Genomic DNA, 20186 nt, shown 5'->3' on the forward strand with positions numbered 1-20186 from the left:
TAAACTGAGCTTAGGAACACCCAGCTTGGGACTCTCCTTAGGAACCTAGCTTTCTGATGGCATCAAACATTTTGCTCACTGCAAAGTAAAGACATTTCGGTGCACTCTGAGTTGCAGCTATATAAAGACATCAGCACAGTAGCTTTTGTTCCTTCTCCAAACTAGTTATTTAAAAAATAAGCCCCTGGATAGCTTGGGAGCGTGTTCAGCAGTGTACAAAACAATGGAGCTCTATGGCAGGAAGACAGGAGTGTGCAATGGTATATGGACAGCAGATCTGGAGGTGAGAGGGTATTACTTTGTCCCTAAAATTCCTCTGGCTGCGAACAGCGCTACTGAAGTCATGCTAAGGCACCTGTAAATTACCCTTCCACTGCGCTAATAATTTAACTCTGCCCACTGAAGCTGGGAGCTGAGACGGGGAGCGCGGGCTGGTAGCGTGGGTAGAGCATGGCAGCACGTTGTGTGCAGACCACAGCGCAGTCCCCACAGCGGTGCACATCTCCACGGCCTGGGACTGCGTCAGTGCAAGAAAGAGCGACCTCCTTCCCTGACAGAGTTTATAGCCTTGCCTTCGCACCAGCCCAGGACACAGCCCTCTTTGGCTTTCGCAGAAAAACAGGAGCAGGTGCTGGTGTGCAACGAGTGCCTGGAGTGCTGCAAGGAAATTGGGTGCAGCCCACAAACACCCCATCCCACTGCGGTGGGAGGCAAAAGGGGGAGCGGTATAATGAATCTCCCAGCCCAGGGAGGAGAAGGATCCCTTCTGTTGGATGACATGAGTTTGGGACTAATAACTAAACACAAGAGCGATGTAGTGGGGGAAAGGAGGCAATTAAATATCCTGTCTTTAAATTGTGGCTGGTGCCAATCAGCAAACTCCAGTGACTGCTACAGTAAAAAGTCAATTAACCTCAGTTGATACCTGACCCGTGGTGTTTGTTGCAGATGCACAGGAGGACCGGCACCTGGGGGAGCAGAGCAAGGGGGCAGCTGGACTGGGTCTCCCCTCCTGCCTGGCTTTCTCATGGCAATTGTAGCAGGGCTGTAGCATCCGCTGGCTCTCTGTGGTCTCCCTGGGGCCCTGATCCTGTCGATGGCTGAAGTCCACAGAACTAGGCTGGTTTAACCAGTGGAGCAGAACATTTTCTCCTCACAGTGCTGGAGTCAGCAGAAGTCTGGATGGGAGCGTGATGCAGTGGCTGGTGCTCTCTTAGCAAGCAGAGACCCTATATAGGTTATGGGGCTGTTGGTTCTAGGGAGCTTGTATTGCTTAAACCTAGCCTAGGAGTAATCTCCTACATGATTCCCAAGGCAGCACTCCGGTGAGCGCAGCTATGTCCAGGGCATGCCAGAGCTCTTCCCGCCTGGTCTGCATGCTTAAAGTTCACTCCAGTGGGGTGGCCCCACACACCTGCCCGTGGGAGCACGCATTCGGGCCAGTCCTGCCACCTCCCCCTCACCCCTCTTACCCACAGCCTGCAGCCCCAGCTACCACAAAGGCAGAGTTTTGCATTACGAACACACAACACACGTTTTAAATAGAGAAAGAAAAAAAAAAAAAACTGAAAAGAAAAAACCAGCACCCAAACCCACTCTACTCTCTCCCCTCCCCACCCCACCCAAAACATTCCAGCCTTTCCTTTCCTGCCACTCGAGAAGGGGGTTGTTTATTGACATTATGCAAGTGCTGAAATATTTTTCTTTTTCTTCTCTCCCGTCCCCTTTTTCCTCTCTCCCCCTCTCTCCTCCGGGGGTTGCAAAGGTAGTTCGAACTCCTCCAGTCATCTCGGCTTATCAGCCGAAGGAGATGCATTCCTCTGGGCTGCTCCCTTTATAAGTCGCTGCTGGCCGCCCGCCCGCCGCTCGCCAGCCCCCGCCATGCCCCGGCCCGCGCCCCGCTCGCCCGCCGGGGGTCCCGCAGCGGTCCGGGGAGGGCCGGCGGCGGTGGCGTCCCCGTCCCCCGCCCGCCCCTGAGGGCGGCCGCTGCCGGGATGTTCAGCTGGCACCGGAGCTTCGCCCTGGGAGCGACTGGGAGGAGAGGTGAGTCCCGCCGCCCCGGGGCCAGCCGGGGGCCGCCGCTCGCCGCCCCGAGCCCGCCGCCCCCTCCTCCCCCTTGGCGGTACTTAGGGCGGGCGCAGCCCTCCCCGCGCCCCGCACCGCACCGCGCCGGCCCCATGCTGCGCTCCCTGCTCTCCGGCTGCCTCTGCCCCCACCCAGGTAAGGTTGCCATAACCCCCCCTCCGGCCACCTCCTGGCCCGGCTCTGGCGGGGGGGTGGGAAACGATCGCGCTTTAGGAATCGATCTGTTTTCCTCTTAAAACGGGTTTCTTTTGCATTTGTACGCGCGGAACGGTTTGGGACCGCAGAGCGGGAGGGGCGGGAGCGCTGCGGCTCCGGGCGGTCCCTGCGTGAAGGATGGCGACTGCCGACGGTGGGATCAGCGGGCGGGGAAGCGGGGTCGGGCCCGAGCGGGCTCGGGACTCACGGGAGGCAGGTGGGGGCTGCCGTCAGCCCCTCACCGCGCCGACAAGGGATATCGGACCGCTTTCTCGGCTGGGACATCCCCATCCAACAGGGATTCGCCCGAGTTTTAGAGCTTTCTATTTCCTTCCTCCTGCTCTGTGCAGATGAGGTGACCCAGGCACGGAAGGCAGCTGTGGACGTGCAGCAGATCACTTCTAACCTTCTGAGTCTGTTCTCAGAACGAACGACGTGGTCCCAGGCAGCCTTTTTGCAGGGACAATGTGTCTGGTATGTTTTATTCCCGTGCGGCAGGCTTTGAGATCACAACCCCCAGGTAGCCCAATCCCCTTAGCATCCCCCTTTACCCTTCAGCTTGGCTTGTGCCAGCTGTAAGAGAACTGCAGTTTCTGTCTCCATTAATGACTGCACTCAGCTGTTTGCTGGGCACGGAGGTAGCTACGGACAGGGTTTGCCTCAGGCTAAGCCTATTGCGCTGGGCGACAGCAGGATGGTGAAGACGTTTGTTGGAGTGGTTCTTCCTCCTGGACCTACCGTGTGTATGCTGAACTGCCTCCTCAGGCTGCTGCAGCACACGCAGCTCCTCTGGAGTCACCAGAGCTGCCGCGTCCGTGGGCATCTGCTCCGGCACTCGCTGCTGGGATTGCGCTTCCCAGCGCTCCCGCTCTGGGGCGGCGACTCAGCGCTGCGGGAGCTGCAGCCTCCGAGGTGCCCCAGCGGGTAACTGCTGGGCACTGCGCTAGCAAAGGCTGCGGAAGCATGTTCTCTGCTTGGGTTTGGTCTGCAGACTGCATTTTTACCCAACGACACAAAGGGCTCTTGAGCAGTGCTGCTGCAAGAGCACTCATCACCACAAGAGGTGGAGAGTGTTTGAAGAGATGCCCTTTTACAGAATGGTGGAAACAGCTTTTTTTTTTTTACCCTGCTGGATGTAATTTGACCATGAACTTGTTTCCCCCAGGCTATATGGTGCAAGCCTCCAGGCAGGGTTAAGAGGGGAAAGGAAGGTTGCTCTTCCACATGTTCTTCCTCATCACCCAGACACAGCAGTAGGCATAGGTGGCGTAAGGAACTTTGGTGGGGGAACACACTTATCCCACAGAGCACTGAGAAATAAGAGAGATTCAGCTAGACTTTCTCCAAATAAGGAACAGGGACAGCACTCCCTAATCACCTCGGCTGGAAAGAAGCACCGGATATTATTTTGTGTTCTGGTTTGGACCCCATCTCTACGCAGAAAGAGCCAAGGATATGCTGTTTCTTGCACGCTTTGCGGCAGGGACTTTAAAGTTGCGTCTTCAAATGCAGCTTAAGATAAACAATATAAACCAAACAAAACTTTTTTTGTTTGTGAGGTTTTTGTTCTTGGGTTTTTTTGGTTGTTGTTTTTGGGGTGTGTGTTTTGTTTTTTTTTTTTAAAAAAAGTGGCAGCTCAGTAAGAGGGGTATAGGCTGGATCTTCCCTGCCTCCTTGGGCGGGGTGGAGGGCAGTTAGTGCAGAAGTATCAGGGTGGCAGGACCTCTTGTATCAGCAAGTTGTTTGTACTGCAGCTACAGAGCCCTGCATCACCACCTCCTCCTCCTCCTCATCTCACCAAGGTCCTTGTGTGGCCCCAGCAAGAGCAACAAACCCCAAAATTGTCACCACTGTCCTTGCAGCCATGAAAGATTTCAGACATACCAAAGGGTATGGTTACACCTGCCCACTGCTACCTCATTTGAGAGGCTCTCTGGGGTTTTGCCTAGGGACAGCAATGATTGCACATGAAGAATGGGTTAAAAGCGACTGTTCTGATACGATTCATGAGTTTCTTTGGCTTCAGTTGAAGCACAGGGTCTAATGGCTTTGGTCTGTGGGGCTATTGGACAGTTGTTTATCCAAGCTTATTATAGGCAATAAAACCTGAATTACTACATACCTGTCATCCCTGGGGGGCAAGTTCCATCCTTGTAAAGGGCCTCCTGTGTCCTAGTTCGTTTCTGGCTGAATACTCCCTTGCGATATGAAGCAGCCTGCAAATCAGATGGGCAAGGAAAGATCTCCTAAATTAGACAGTTTTTGCCAAGGTGTGGTATATTTGTTTCCATTGTTTTCATTTTCTGCTCAGACGCATTAGCGAGCTGTGTGCCAAATAATGTTTTACTATTATACAGGGCTGCTCATGAAAGCACCATTTCATTTATTTAAAGTTTTGAACTTTTCCCACGAAAGAGCACACAGGAATTTCCAAGGAGAAGGATTTGCAGGTGCTTGGTGAGAGCTGTCATCTCCCTGACAAATTCTCACAAATAAGCACCGTAGGTGACTGTGGGGGCTGAGCCTCCCCCACCCCACGGGCGGTTATGTTGCAGAGCAGGGAGGACTTGGGCACAGATAGATCCTTGTGCACCAAAGTTATCCTTGCCTGGGTTTCCCACTGGCCTGTACATCCAAAAAATAATTTGCAGGGTAAATGCAGTAACAAGTGGGAGAGGCTCTTTAGCTGGCACAAGGTCAAGTGTTGGTCTAAAAACTAGTGACTGCCAGCCTACAGAAGCAGCTGCGATAAACCAGGTGGTCTCTGGGGAGCTGCAGTGCCCCGGGACTTTCTCTGCCAGAGGCCACTAATCTATCAGACCTGTCGCTCTGTTGCAAAAACTTCACAGGTCACTTGGAATGACTAGAAGCAAGCTGTAAAAATGTCAAGTGGCCTCTACTTGGCAATCCATTTCCTCTTTAGTTCACCCAACTATATCCATCAGTAAACAATCAATCTCCTCAAATGCCTGAAAAGAGCTATAATTATCTTTTCTGAAATACATGTATTAAAGCAATGAATGCCTCTTCAGTCAGAGTTCTTGAACCCTGTTATCTTTCTCTCAGTATCTATTTTATATGGATTTATCGTTAGCAGCTGCAGCTATGGTGGATCTGTAACATTTCTGGCCACATTATATTACCAAACTATCATCTGGAGGAACTTTGCGCACTTAAACAATAGAGAGACTGGAGAACACCCTGGAGCCAAATGAACCAGGAACTTTGTGCTTATTGTTCAAGGACTGTCAGAGATCTCAGCTCTGCATTTGACATTCCAAGCAAATCAAATTGTATATATACTCCCATGAAATCCACATGCATTTCAGTTCCCTAGTTGGATAAATTGAAATTTTGAGAGTTGGGTCTATCATGCAAAGTTACCACATGGGAGCATGTTCCTCTGCAAACATGAATTTTTCAGTCACAATTCCAGTAAAAAAAAAAAAGAATTTCTATGACAGTGATTTTTCAAGCCTTGACAAATTTCGGCTGTTGTAGACAGAGGTTGTAATTGGCACACTGAAGACACAAGACCTTTCCATAAGCTCCCCATAGAAATTCCTAGGCTCACGATTGCCATAATTGTTTAGGAGAAGCCCTTGCTCAGACTGGGCAGCCCAAGATACAGCAGCATGCTCATGACTAGCCTTGCTTGGAAGGTGCTGGGAAGGCAGAAGCTTGGTGCCGCGCAGCAGCCATGCCATCGCCAGGACTGGCATCAACAGGCCTGTACAGCGCCGGGAAGCGGGGAGACCCTCACCCCATGGCAGTCCATGGTGACGCTCTGTGGAGACAGGCTTCCCTCCTAGAGGGTTAATCGGTAGCAGTCGCTGGGTTTTTCTGGGTGGGCACTGTTTGTTGGGTTGTTTTGTTCTAGTTTTTTTCCTTTTTTTTTTTTTTTGTCAGCATAAGAGTAATCCAGTTCCTCTAAGTACTGGGGTTCTGGCCATGCAAGGACTCCCTGTGCCCACAGGGCTATGCAAGGGACAGCCATTATCTAGCTAGGAAAGTAACGCAGCTCCTGCGTGCTCGGCGTGGGGGCCAGCTCATGGGCTAGCGCTGAGAAGGAGGTGCCAGCACAGCCCCACCACCCAGCCCGACCCCATGGCCCATAGTGGAGAAGAGTCAGCAGCAAAAAATGCCTATTGTTTCAGAAAGGAAGTGATCCCTTGTCTTGTAAATGCTGGGAAATCGAGACCTCACCGCCGGTGAGAAAAAAAAAAAAAAAAAGAGTTCCCCTCTTTGCAGTGAAAGGGAAATACCCCAATACCCCCGAGCTGTGCTGCCAGCAGCCTCAGAGAACGGGTCACAGCGAGAGGACTAAAGGGAGACTTTTTGGAAAGGAAGGAAGGAAAATGAGGGAATGCAAGGACTGAATGGGAGAGGCAGCCTTTCATTTCTAGGTCACGAGTTTGTCTCCAGCTCACTAGTCGCTGCTGCCTAATGATTCTTCAAAAGCTGATGAACATTTCTTAGTCTGTTATTTGGAGGCCGCAGCCCTGTCATAGAACCTGTGTGCATGGCACAGGATTTAATCCTTGGCACAGCTGGAGCTAGAGAGGAGTTACTAGGCAGGCTGCGCGGTCCTCTGCGGGACGCTGAAAAACGTTTTCTGGGGCTTCACATGCGTAAGAAGGATGTGGAACTGCTGGAGCAAGGCCAGGGGAGAGCCACCAGGATGATCAGGGGCTGGAGCATCTCCCTCGTGAGGAAAGGCCGAGAGACCTGGGCTTGTTCAGCCTGGAGAAGAGAAGGCTGAGGGGGGGTCTCATCAATACCTATAAATATCTAAACAGTGGGTGTCAGGACGATGGGGCCGGGCTCTTTTCAGTGGTGCCCAACGCCAGGCTAAGGGGCCACGGGCACAAGCTGGAACACGGGAAGTTCCCCCTGAACATGAGGACAAACCCCTTCCCTGTGAGGGTGCCAGAGCAGGGGCACAGGCTGCCCAGAGAGGCTGTGGGGTCCCTTCCCTGGAGACATTCACCCCCCGCCTGGACGCGGCCCTGTGCCCCTGCTCTGGGTGTGCCTGCTCAAGCAGGGGTGGGATGGGGTGAGCTCCAGGGGTCCCTTCCAGCCCCCACCAGTCTGGGATTCTGTGATCTTGCTCCTGTGCTCAGGGCTAAGAGCAGCAGTAGGAATGATGGGGTTGGACTTTGGTCTTCCTTTGCAGGGCAGCTGTGCGAAATCCCTGCTACTCCAGCAACCCAGGTCATTGGTGATGCCCTTTGTTTCCGGTGCTTTGCTCCTGTGACACGCTACAGCTGGAAACTACTGGTCTTACAGACTTAAATCTAGAGGGTGTTGCAAGTCTTGCGGCAGACAGGAGTGGGGAGAGGAATAGGCACTCTGAGCATCTCTGGACCGCTCACCTCGTGCCTCTGCCTGGGACCGCCACCCTGCCAGCACTGCCCACCGCGGACGTGTTCACTGTGCGCATGAACCTTGCGGCAGCTCTGGAGACAAGCAGAGGGCTGCGATGGCTCTAACACTGCTGTCATTTGTAACACAGCAGCAGATGCAGCGAGCAAAGATTTGGCTCCAGTTGTGCCAGTTGCTGTGCACATGTTTAACAGAGACTCTCCCCGTGCCAAGCAGCCTACAAATCGGGATGAACGTTTTGAGAAGATGAGTGGGCACACACCAGAGGGGAGGAGAGCAGCACAGGGCAGCACTTACGGTATAGCCCTGTACTGCCACCAGCTGCACTCGTCCCACTGCCAGCCTGGCCCCTTCCCACCATCAGGGCTTCCGTTAGCCACGTGCATCAGATCATGCGCTGACACTTGAGTCAGCGCATCAGAGGCCAAGGACCCCTCTCAGGAATGTAGCAGAGCCTAACAGGGCTTGCGCTGAAGGAATTGCCAGTGAAACGTGGCTGTGAGCGACAGGCGTAGATGCAAAAATTTAAAAACTGGTCCTGGGTTTCAAGGCTTTGGAGCACAGGGATCGGAATACAGACTTTGGCTTGGTTTACTAGAAAGGATTTGCAGGAATTAGGACTGGGAATGCCTGAGAGTTTTGCCTGGGCAGTTGTAAGTTTGCCTGTAAGTTGCCTGCATGCAACTTTACTTGGGATAAAGAAACTGCTTGAAAGCAATTCCACATTTAGATATCCACCCTCTTTCCCCGGGTCAGAAATCTGTACATTAATTCACTAGGCTGTGCCCTGGCAGCTGCTAGTTATTATGTAACAGGAAAAATACACTTGGACTTAAAACTCCAAGGAAATGAAAGCCTTGGGACAGCAGCTGATCGGAGAGTACTCACCTCTCGAGGATTCGAGCCTCTCTGCTCGGCCTTGCTAACTGCCAGCAGAGAAGTATCCTAGAAAGCAGTTTGGAGACGAAGCAAAGCAAAGTTCTAGAGACTTAGCTGGGACACATAAATTCCCGTCGCTCCCTACTAATCGCCTTCAGATATTAGCTAGTTCACTGTTACCGCCTCCCCATGAGATGGGAAGCCGTCTTAAGTCTCCAACTGTAGAGACACAACTCCAGCAGCTCGCCCAGGGTTACACATAACCAGTCACCGGCAGTTACAGGCTTATGGCACAGCCCAGGGAACCCTGTTTAGCTCTAGTCTGATTACAGAGCCATATAACCCTTTGAGAGGTCTGCTAGGCAAGTAGCACAAATTAACCTGAGACAGCGTTTGGCCTGAGCACACGTTGCCAAAGATGCTGCAGGAAACTATACAGATTGCTAAGCCCACACACACACAACTCCATACCCTCCCCTGCTGCCATACCAGAGTCCCAGCCAGCTGCCTGAAAGCGGCATCTCTTGGTACCTTACCCCCACCCCAGAAGGGGTGTGGAAAAACCAATCCAGGGGAAAGGAAACAAAAAACAACAACAAAATCTTGGCCGATTTCCCAGGAGCAGCAGTGTCAAACCTGGCTGGCTTCCAGCACAAGTAAACACATCTTACCAGCCTTAATGCTGCTGTTCGGTTCTCTGAAGGTCTTCGCGCCTCCCTTCAGAAGGCGCCGCGCTGGGCCCGTGCCGCACGCTCCCTCCGGCACCAGGCAGCCTGCTCTGCTCCAGGTCCCCAGTGTTCTTGCACAAAGCACTTACAGGCCAAGCCCTCAGCCAGAATTAACCGACCCAACTCTTTAGGGGCCCTGGTAATGAGCTAATTTATAGCAGCTGAGGGTCTGGCTCACTTTTTTATTTTTTGTTTGGGACTGCACAGCTGAGCTTTAATTGCACCATTCTGGTGTTTGCTGGCAATGTGCTTGAAAGAACTGAGCATTTTTGTGTGTCTCTTTCAAGATCTGTAGCAGAAACAATCTGCTTGTTGGAAGCCCCATGGTTTAGTTTTCATAACCCGGTTAACAGAAAGGAAGAAGAGACTATTCCCTCAGTGAGGCGCAGCAAGAAAAACTTGAGTTTCAGGCCACCTCCTTAACCATGAGAGATCTCTCTACTGTACCACAGATGACCTTGTTGACCACGGGAAAGTGTCACCGAATGAATGAGAACGAGATGCCCAAGTGCATTGCAAAATCCTGCCATCCTTTGCATCCATTCTGAACTTGAGATGGGGAGGTGATAATGTTTTGCATCATCACAAGGAGTTGGAGGGATAAATCAGAAATGCCTAAACACTGTGGTTACTAGGACCTGCCAGTGCCGAGACCAGTGGTTTGCAGTCTAGAACAGATAAACAAGAAATTGTGAAACCGTTGCGTGTTGCTAGTGACCACAGGATGGGGAGAGCAAAAGACCGTGTTGTCCACAGCCCAGACCTTTCCCAGCGCTGGAGCTGTTGGCATCGAGGGGTCCCTCACACAGGGGGTCAGAGATTTCATCTCCTTTTTAACTTTTTTCTACCCTAGCCAAACTTTCTGGTACACATTGTAGCTTTTGTAGTCATAAAAAATATGAATTAAAGCATCTGACATCTCCTTCTGTAAGCAGCAAGACCTCATTTTAATATGCTGCTTCTGATTTCAGACAAAGAAATATTTATGTAGGCCAGGGTGAAACCGGTTGAGCGAGAAAAAAAGGGGCAGATTGAAAGGCACTGAGAGAATCTCCAAAGGAAAGCAATGCATGATTAATAAGTGTCAGCAATCAGAGTCTGTGGGAAGGGACTACCATTGCATATAGTAATTTCTGGTAAGAGTGATAGCTGTATGATTTTTTTCTTAAAAAGAAAGTGCAGCAATGCTGTAAGCACTACCTGCCCAAGTAAGTCCATCAGATGGGATTATTTATCACTGACAGCCCTTTTGAAAATCCAGTGTAAAATATTAAACTTATGGCTGCCTATGGACAGTAAAGGGCATGTTTCAGTGCTATCCCAGGAAAGTCTCACGGTCAAATAGAAGGAATTGAAATAAAATAGAGAATTATTCATGTAATAGCTAGCTTGGCCTTAATGAGCAAAAGTCTCCCTTGTCTGTGGACATTGCAGAAAGCAAGCTGGAGGAGGGAAGGCTGGAAAACAGGTTCTTTCTGAAACGGGGGGGGTTTGGGTTACTGTGTAGGAGGGCTGCACGGTAGAGCTCTCCCCACTCGACCACTAGGGAGGGGTTCCAGGCTTCTCTGCCTACTTAGGGAAGGGGTGGTTACATTACCAGGAGTGAGTTTGTGAAGCAGCTGCTGGTTTGATGTCAGGCAAAAAGGAAGGAAGTAAGAGAGGGGAATGAATGGAAATGAAGTAGGAAGTAAGATATCCTGAAAAGTGTATGCATTGTAGCCCTCTGAGGTGCTCTAGGTCAGGCACTAATAAGAGAAAGGGTACCAGAGAAACTGAAGTTTTGTACTGCAGCAATTCCTGGTCCCAAATCCATGAACAGATAGCTATGGAGCTGAGATTTACAGTTTGCTAAAGGGCCGGTGCAGAGCTTTCACGCTGGCTTGCATCACAATGTGAACCAGAAGTCTGCACTGTGAAATGTTAGATACAGGAAAACAGTAAGAAAACCTGGGGGCAGATCTACAACTCCTGTAGATCAACCTTTCATCTAGAGACTGTTCTACCACATTACCGTGTGAAATAGTTGTTATGTGAAAACAAGTCGTCTTTGTCCATGTGCAAAAAGCTCATGAACAAAGCCCGCCTCCATATCCTTTCCCTTCACAAAGAAGGTAAGAGTTCATTTAAAGAAATTACTTCATACCTAAAACCCTAGAGGGAGTGCAAAGATCTACAGTGCCTCGTTTGCTTTTCCTATCAGTACTTGCTTTTCGTCACCTGTGTGTGGCAGAGAATGCTGCAGAGAATACCGATCGGTTTGCAAATTGCTTGTTGCAATCCCAAATTCACTTCAGTCTACAGAAAGACAGATTTGGTTTTACCCTTTTTTCTGCTGGTTCAGAATACACTTAATCAGAGGAAATATTTTAGCCTTAATTTATGTCTGTCGTGCTGAAAGAACATACACTTCTCTATGTCTGTGTGCCCGTAATCACTAAAAAGTTACCTGGCTACATGTGTTGTTTTCTACCTATCTACTAAATCAGAACCCTGTGTGCATTTATGACTCCCCCTGAAGGATGCCGGATCTACGAAACACAACAACTCTGTTGTAGCAAAGCCTACAAGAAAGCTTCGTATATAGCTCAAGAAAAACAAATTAGGGGTGCCCCCCTCTACCAGCTTACTATAGACAGTTTTACATTTCACAGCCCTCAGGGGATGCGCTCTACACGGTGTTTTGTTGCCTCTTGTGACCTCCTACTTGTTCTCTTTTAAGCAGGTAAGAAGAGCCCACCAGCTGAGGACAAAGTCGTGCTAACCCATATGAAGATACTGAGCAATGAAGGAATTCAAAACCCAGGTTTAATCCCAGAGGCTCCGGCTGACACAGCCTGCACAGAAGGGTCCCATCTCCCCAGCGCCAGCCTCCCCCCGGACTGCCAGGGAAGTCCGAGTGCAGCAGCCGCACCGGCAGATCCAGACTACGTAGATGCCCTGGCAAGCACAGACTATGTAGCCACACTGCCCGACCTCAGCGCTTTTGAGTCCAAGTGCCGCCTTCACAGATTCTCCAAATTTGAATCCGAGGATTCGGGGGTTGAATTGCCAAGTGGGGCTAATTCTCCATCAACGCCTACGGGTTCAGAGAAGAGCTTTGTGCTTCACAGCAGAGACTCATTTTGTGACTCAGGTGTGCTCAGCACCTCTTCTTCTCCAGAAATTGACCATCTGATAATGAGAACATGTCCAGAGCGTGCCAGAGAAGCCAGCCACCAAGAGCCAGAGAGCGAAAAGCAAGCCGAGTACTTCAGCCAGGAGGCAGATGCTGTGCAGGGCCCTACAGCTTCCCCTGAAGACTTCAATGTCCCTCAGGAAGAAAGTCCTGATGAACATTTTGACCAGAGCAAAAGGCAGTCTCTGGAAAAGGAACCTACCCCAGAGAGGGAACTTCCCAGGGAAAGCACTCTTCCCGCCCCAGGTCCCATAGAAGAGCAAAAGACAGTTGCCGACAGTTTCCCAGAGAAGTTTGGTAGCATGCAAGACCTTCAGCTCTGTGGACATCAGCTGAAGAAGTACCCCACAAGTGACAGTCTGGATGAATACATGGATGAATGCTGTAGACTGAGTGAGGTAAGTAATACCTAAGCTGAGCCTCAGAGCCAGGCCTGTCCAAATACCTCAGTCAGGGTTCAAGTCCTGTTGTTTGTCATGAACTAGGACACATCTGATTGAGTTGGAAAATCTCCCCTGAAACTGTCGTAAGCAGCAAATCATGGTAACTGATTTTTAAGAGCTCTTTTCACAGCAGTGAAATTCCGAAGTAATTGACATATATTGGGTCTGGGGAAGGATGACTAATGGCTCATGCAGATCTGCTATTTCAAAAAGCCCTAGATTAGAGAATGGACTTGAGTCTGGTCTTAAAGTGAAGATTGTGAAGTTAGTCATCATCCTCTGATCACATGGGATGGGGATCGGAACATAGTTTCTTTTTCAAGGTCATGTTATTCCTGTTCCCGGGAACAGCTGGACTGCTGTTGGGGTGCCGAAATTTGGAAGGAACTTGTCTAAGGGGTAGTTCGTTCCTGTCCAGGCCCATCCTGTCCTACTGAGCCAGCTCTCTCAAATAATGAGGGAGCAGGGAGCTAATGAACAAATACAAATTTTTGTTGGCCTGGAGATGAGGATCCCATTTTAACTTGCCAGCACAGCTGTGATGGACCAAACTGCAAAGACATGATTTCAGCAGCTTGTCCCACTCCAGACCCCGCTTTTTTCCCCCTTGTGCCTTCCCACTGTGCCACTGACAGGACTAAAAAAGCCCTTCTGTGCACCTTCTCCCGTAGCAGATGCTGGCACGCGCCCCCCCCAGTGCTTCCCCTGAAGCCCTGTGCTGCCCACCTGCAGGCAGATTACTGCCTTGCCTGCCTGCTGCGGTGGCTTCCAAGAACCGGCAAAAAAAGAGAACTAACTGGGGAGCTGATTCTTGGCAGAGACAGACCAAGGAGCCCCAAGAGCAAAGGGCAAGGAGAAGGGCAGGTTAGGTGAAGAGGGTCACATAGACACACCAAAAACATGAAGTGGTGCATAAAGGTGGGGTTTTTTTCGGGGCGTTCATTGCAGTAATAGGGATGAATTAGAACAGGAGACAGGTGGGAGGAACCCAAGTCACACGTGATGTGTGTATAATTTCGCCATGACCTCTCTGCCCGGGCCCGGAACCACCAGGCAATGGCCTTCCTCTCCAGCATGCCGAACCTTCCTGAGCAGTGAGGAAGGTCAGAGATGGCCCATCTCCATTAATATTGCATTTCAAGGCAGTACAAGCAACATACAATCCATCCGAGCAGTTTCTTCCTCCCCAGAGCTGCCCCACACATGGCAGAAGACAAGATGTCTATTTTGTATGGTTCCGAAACAGTCAGCGACCTGTCCTTTTGGCAGAGAGTTCAAAAAGGGACTGGAGCAGGAGGGTTTGACCACAGGGAGACTTTATAAAACGTTACCTAAGTTATCTGTTGCACTCCGGAGGGTTTGCAGCCAGCTTGGTCTTGTCCGACAGCTCTGGCTGCCCGTGAAATTCCTTTAAATCCTTTGTGAAATGGAGCCTCAGTTTCCCAAAGCAGAGCATTTAAATAAACGAGACTAAATTAGAAAGAAGCTGAAGAGGAAATTAAGCTCTTGGTGGCTTATCTCCACTCCTTTTTAATATCCTCACTGGCCGAGTGCTAAAGCTCCGTGCCCCAGAGCACTTTTCTTTGTTTATTTTTCAAGCTATATACAGCTGTGACCTGGATGCTGAGGAAGTTTGCCCCTCTTCACAGAGTACCTCCAGGCTGCTGTATCTCAAAAGCAGCGCTCTTCAAACTTCTGGGCTGCCAGGTAGCACCCAAGCAGACCGGGGCAAGAAGCGCCCACGGCTGCTGCGCAGCCCTGCGGCTGCTGCTGTGCTGGGTGCCTCGGCGCCCGGGGACAGCCTCCTGCAGCGCAGAGACACCTGCCTTCGCCAGACCTGCAGAAGGTTGGCCCGTCCTCGCTTCCTTCAGCAGAGGCAGGACAGAGCGAGACCCACTCAGAAAGGATGTCCAGATGATAATCTGCCCGTACACCTGACGTACGCATCTTGGTTCACCCCAGCTGAGGCTCTGCTCCAGGCTTACTCTGGGGTTTTCACCTTTGCCTGTAACCTGTCCAAAACACAACATGGTACTTAGGAGCCAATCTCCTGTCTGCTCTGAGGTCGTCTCAGGGACTCAGATACCCTGGAAATGCATTCAGTGTTGTCTGAAAGATAGCCGGCCCCAGACTATAGCCACTCTGCTTGGCAAAGAACACGGCAAAGCAAATTGTTCCATGGAATCCATTCCTGCTGCCTTAAATTCGTGTTGCTACAAGCCAGTATAAGCACTTTTGCACCTCTATTTAATGCCAGGTGAAGCATTATTTAATTATAGGTGACCAACTTCCTCAGTTCTGTTGCTGGTTTTGGGAATACAGCTTTCACGTACCAGTTGCGGCTCCCCGGCCCAGCTGGCGGCGGCAAAGGCGACAGCACTGTGGCTGCCGGCGCGCTGCAGCCGAGCGAGGGTTCCTGTGCTGGGTGAGGACGTGCCTTGATGTCCTCCCAGCCTCCGTCACTGCCGAGGCCACTGCCAAGAGAACAGGAAGGAGAATGCTGAAAAAGAGAGACTGGAAATGCCCAAATGGTTTGACTGTTTGGGTTCATTTGGTGAATGCCTTTGGCTGAAAATATACATCAAATCATTTCAGTCTGGCATTTCTTAAACAAAGCGTTCTGATCTTTTGTTTTGAATTGTCGTTATTTTGAAATCTGCCTACATTTAGGAAGATGAAAGAAAGTGGAAGCTGTCAAACAACAAGTGAAAGAACTTTGAAGGCTAAATAAAAGCATTTCCTTTTAAGCCAAATTAAATGTTTGGGGTCAGTTTGAAGATACATAGCGTTTGATGCTTTTGCTTTGCAAACACTTCCTCACACTCTATAAAGTTTATGTCTCAAGTCAGCCCATACCCTTAGAAGAAGAGAGAGGGTGGGAGCATTGTCGTCATTAAATGAAAAAAAAACCCATTATTCACACCGTGCTAATTATCCTGGGCCAAAGCAGTCAAAACACTTCTCTGCAAAGAGAGGTACGGTTCAGGCATAGCCTGTGCGTGCTGCATGGAGGAAACCAGATGCTATCAGCAAGCACAGCCCCTCCTGGACAGCAGGGTGGAGCTGTCAGAAACCTACAGCACGATCCCTCTCTTTCCTGTTTTTCACAAGCCTTTTGGTGCTGTCAGCTTCCAGTGACAAATGCTTCCCGCTCAGCCTGTGGCGTCACTAATCAGTTGCTCCAAGCCTATGATGGAAGGTTTGTAGTTGCGTTCCTTGGCTGTGGTGCAGTAACCACACAGCCTCCACACCGGCCGTGCTAATGCAGCAGAAGCAGGCAGTGAGGGACTTATGGGAGGATGGAGCATGGGATAACTCAAAACTATCCACAAGAAAAAGCGAAGAGCATCGTATGAAGTGCAGAACCCTAAGTCACTGCAAGAAACATCAGCGAGCTCTTGTCCGAATGAAGAGCAGCTTTGCCTGCAAGGTTAGTCCTGCCCGTCAGCTGTGGCTCCTGCTGCCAGGTCCAGCCCGGGGCACTTTGCTTGAGCCCAGCTGAAGACGAGCCCATCGCACGCCTCAAAGTAACAGATAATGGCTGAAGTGAGGCAGGACAAAGTGCTGATTAGCTGATCAGAAATGCAGATTTTGAGGATAACTCATTAGACAAGAGGCTTGAAAACAATTGTCTTTTTTGCAACTCCCAGTGAACTGCAAACCCTTATAGTGCTCAGCTGCTGCAGCGAGCACGCTGTTACACGTGCACAGAAACGGAGGGATTGGCTCCCACCTCTGCCACTCTGGTGGCTTCAGAGGGAAAAAATGCGATTTTTCAGTCAAAATACTGACTGGAGGCCTTTATATTGGTAGTCAAATATAGACTATTTATAGCCAAAATATTGACTGGAGGGCTTTATAAGCCAAAGTTCCCAGGGCAGATTCTGATCCTGTATTTTTAAGCTTCCTAAGAAATCTGTGGACCAGCACAAATGTGATATTACCAGCTAAGCAGGGCTACATGTACTGAAAAATCTGTCCCCAAAACTTAGTCAGGTGAGCACTCACCAGGGCAGAGCTCTCTTTTTTAGTTACATGGGTATAAAGTCAATGTAGTGCACCTTAACTCTGCAGGGTCAAAACCGTAATGGGAGTAACTCGGCAGCGTATAGCTGAGAGCCTTGGATTACTTTTCTTCCAGCTGAGGGGCTGCCTCAGGCTGATGTACCTGAAAGCAAAATCTGGCACCTATTTATACGTTCTGTTGGTTGATGGGAAGCTCAACATGACCCAGCAATACGTGCTCACAGCCCAGAAAGCCAACCATCTCCTGAGCTGCAACAAAAGAAATGTGACCAGCAGGTCAAGGGAGGCGATTCTCCCCCGCTGTTCCAGTCTCATGAGACGCCACACGGAGTGCTGCCTCCAGCTCTGCGGCCCCCGGCGTAAGGACATGGACCTGTTCGAGCAAGTCAGTTGGGATTGGTGCACCTCTCCTGTGAAGACAGGCCGAGAGCGTGGGGGTTGTTCAGCCTGGAGAAGGGGAGACCTTGTAGCATCCTTCAGTACCTGAAGGGGGCCTGTGAGAAAGCTCAAGAGGGACCTTTTACAAGGGCATGAAGGGATAGGACATGGGGTAATGGCTTTAAACTGAAAGAGGGTAGATTTACGTTAGATATAAGGAAGAGATTCTTCACTATGAGGGCGGTGAGGCGCTGGCACAGGTTGCCCAGAGAAGCTGTGGGTGCCCCATCCCTGGAAGTGTTTGTTCAAGGCCAGGTTGGACAGGGCTCTGAGCAACCTTCTCATGGAAGGTGTCCCTGCCCGTGGCATGAGGGTTGGAACTCTGTGATCTTAAAGGTCTTTTCCAACCCAAACCATTCTATGATTATGTCATTACTTCTGTAGTGCAACTTGAACCATCTGATTCATAAATTATGCTTGTCTGATCCTCTGCATCTTCACCTTCAGAAAAGTAGACAAGATCGCTTTCCTTCTTCATAGGTTTCATCAGCTCAAAAATGGGCACACGGCTTTTGTTCCAATACTGTTTGACAGTCCCCATGTAGGAAATGGGAAAAATGTCAGTCCCGTTAGGTGAATGTTTTAGGAAGCTTCAGCTGGGAGGACAGACTGGAAGAGACTCATCCTGGAAAATGTTTGCAGTTTTCCTGTGGTTGCTCACCCTCCACCGTTACCATAACAGTCTCTCACAGGTGCTGAGAGGGAGATATTTAGACCATAATGTGACAGAGCGGGTTCTGTGCTGCACTTGGCATGACCAGAAGACAGGGCTGTTTAGGTACTTCCAGTCTAGAAAAGAAGGTCCTGGAAGGGTCCCTAGAGAGGCCTTCTCTGAGCAATTGTTTTGGGGGCAACCAGCTAAATTACACAAATCTTCTGTATTGAATGTCTGCCATATCTGCACAGTCCTGATGCTAATGGGCCTGTGGCAGGGAAAGCAAGGTGAAGCATCCTCCTTAAAAGCTTTTACCCTTGCATGCTGACCAGAGGTGTCTGGCCCGGCAGGGATGGGCAGGCTCTGCCTGATTTGCCTTTTGCTCATTTGCACTTGCTGGGATCACCTCAATAAAATGCAAATTAATTTCCCATTAATTAGCCCAAAATGCCTGCCCTGAGCAGCCTCTGAAGGATGGCTGTGAAATAGGGGCCTCCAGCGTATTGAGTTCAACCTTCAGTCTGGTTTAGGCCCTCCACAGGAATAAATCCACCTTGCCCCAAGACCTGGAGCAACTGCTCTACACCTTTTCCCTCTCATTTTTTGGGGAATCTGTGTTTTTCTCAGGAGCTGGCAGCTCTCTCTAACTTTTGCTAAAAGGCAGATTTTCTCCATGCCTGCCCAAAACATAACTTTGCTTTCATACCTTCAGACCTAGGCACAGAGCACTGCAAATCAGGGCCATCTTCTCTTCCCCTGCCCTTTTTGCCCTATGAAACCAGCAGCCGCAAACACAAAGCAGGACCTTCGAGTATTGAGCACTGGACAAATATTGGAACAAAAAGAGGCTCCCTGCCTGAAGGAGGTGACAGTCAAATGCTTCACGCTCTCTCCCCAATCCTGAGGTTACAGCCAAATATTTTACTTTATCCTCTTTTCCAAGAGCTCCTCTGTCCCTTGTAGTCTTCCCTTGTGTTTCCACAGCTGTAAATGGGGTTGGATTTGGCTCACTGTCTCCATAGGGCACTACAGACTTGCGATCAGTCACTGCAACAGAAAACTGGAAGAAAGGAGAGTTGTTAAATTTGCAAAAAGATGGTACAGAGTGGCAGAAAGCCTACAATTTCAGGCAGAATAAGGAACTTTTGATTACCCATTTTGGGACAGCTTAAAAAAAAAACCCCAGATTTTCAGAAGCTAATACTCATGCACCTTCTGAAAATCATGCTTCTGAAGCTGGGCACCCCAAAATCCCTAGCTGTTTTCAGATATTTTAGTCATAGTGTGTTTGAGTCAAGCTCTTTCCAGCAGGCGCCACGTGGGCTTTGGTCTCCCTGTGGGTCCTGGGGCTGCGCCCCTTCCCACTGCACAGACTTGCTAAGGACTTTTATGGCTGAGTAACCTTTGTCTTGCCACCACTTCTGCAGGCTCTGCCCGAGAGGAACATAAAAATCATGAATGTGAATGACTGGTTGGCTTGGAGTCATCACAATTTTTTATGATTTCATGTGACCTCTGTCCCAACCTCAGACACAAAAGCATCTGGACATAATAATACCTGTTTATAAATAACATTGTATCATCATTTGTTTAAAAAGAAGTAAATTCTAATGTTGATTATTTTTGAACACGCTATGAGCTTTCTGACATAATGAAAAGACAGGAAGAGTCCCAAGGCTGGCATTTCCCCAAAAATGTAGATTGTTGTGGGAAAGGAGACAGAGTAAGCTTCCTGCTTTTGTAGAGGGAACTTATTTTTTGAAGTAAGATAAACTTAGAGCACTGCTTTTGTAAAGATCGAGGCTTATTTTACTTACTGATATCCCATGCACATCAGCAGCCAGCACCAAGGTGGAAGTGAGCCCCTGCGTGTATTTGTTAGCGGCACGTTTGGCAGAGTCCGCTCGCGGTGCAGGAGAGGATACTTGCTGTGCACGGGGAAGTCCTGGGGCCAGAGGCGGCAAGGAGCAGCGCAGAAGGCTGGGAAGCACCACTGCTTTTCCTTTGCCGCAGGCTGTGTCTGTCGCCGGCACTGCCCTTGGCTGAGCAGCAGGGAGGCCCTGGAGGTCCTGGGTGTGGGGAGGTCAGTGGTACAGAACATCCTGCCGTAGCCAGGCAGCAAGCTTGGTCCTGCAGACTTTCTTCAGGCATCTCTTAATGGCTGAGAAACTGGCAGC

At 50.0% G+C, this 20186-nt stretch overlaps 1 protein-coding gene and 1 long non-coding RNA gene across 6 annotated transcripts in view; one reads left to right on the top strand and one right to left on the bottom strand.

Moving 5' to 3' along the window:
* LOC135315457 (uncharacterized) overlaps positions 1 to 9363 on the bottom strand; it is a 32165-nt gene extending 22802 nt beyond the window's left edge. Inside the window, exons 1-2 of one of the 2 annotated variants that reach the window (XR_010374922.1) lie at positions 9216 to 9363; positions 4403 to 4496 (exon numbers count right to left, since the gene is read on the bottom strand). This is a non-coding gene — a long non-coding RNA (uncharacterized LOC135315457). Of the gene's footprint in view, positions 1 to 3018; positions 3325 to 4402; positions 4497 to 9215 lie in introns of those variants that run through there. The other variant, XR_010374923.1, reaches the window with a different exon arrangement.
* The window catches only part of LOC135315456 (YLP motif-containing protein 1-like), a 33346-nt gene continuing 14832 nt past the window's right edge, over positions 1673 to 20186 (top strand). Inside the window, exons 1-2 of one of the 4 annotated variants that reach the window (XM_064463642.1) lie at positions 1673 to 2220; positions 11992 to 12845. In XM_064463642.1, coding sequence (XP_064319712.1) covers positions 1995 to 2220; positions 11992 to 12845 — 1080 coding nt within the window. In that variant the 5' untranslated portion in view covers positions 1673 to 1994. The remainder of the gene's footprint in view (positions 2221 to 11991; positions 12846 to 20186) is intronic. The other 3 variants (XM_064463643.1, XM_064463644.1, XM_064463645.1) reach the window with 3 other exon arrangements.

This window comes from Phalacrocorax carbo, chromosome 12, assembly GCF_963921805.1.
Source record: "Phalacrocorax carbo chromosome 12, bPhaCar2.1, whole genome shotgun sequence".
NCBI classification, from domain to species: Eukaryota; Metazoa; Chordata; class Aves; order Suliformes; family Phalacrocoracidae; genus Phalacrocorax; species Phalacrocorax carbo.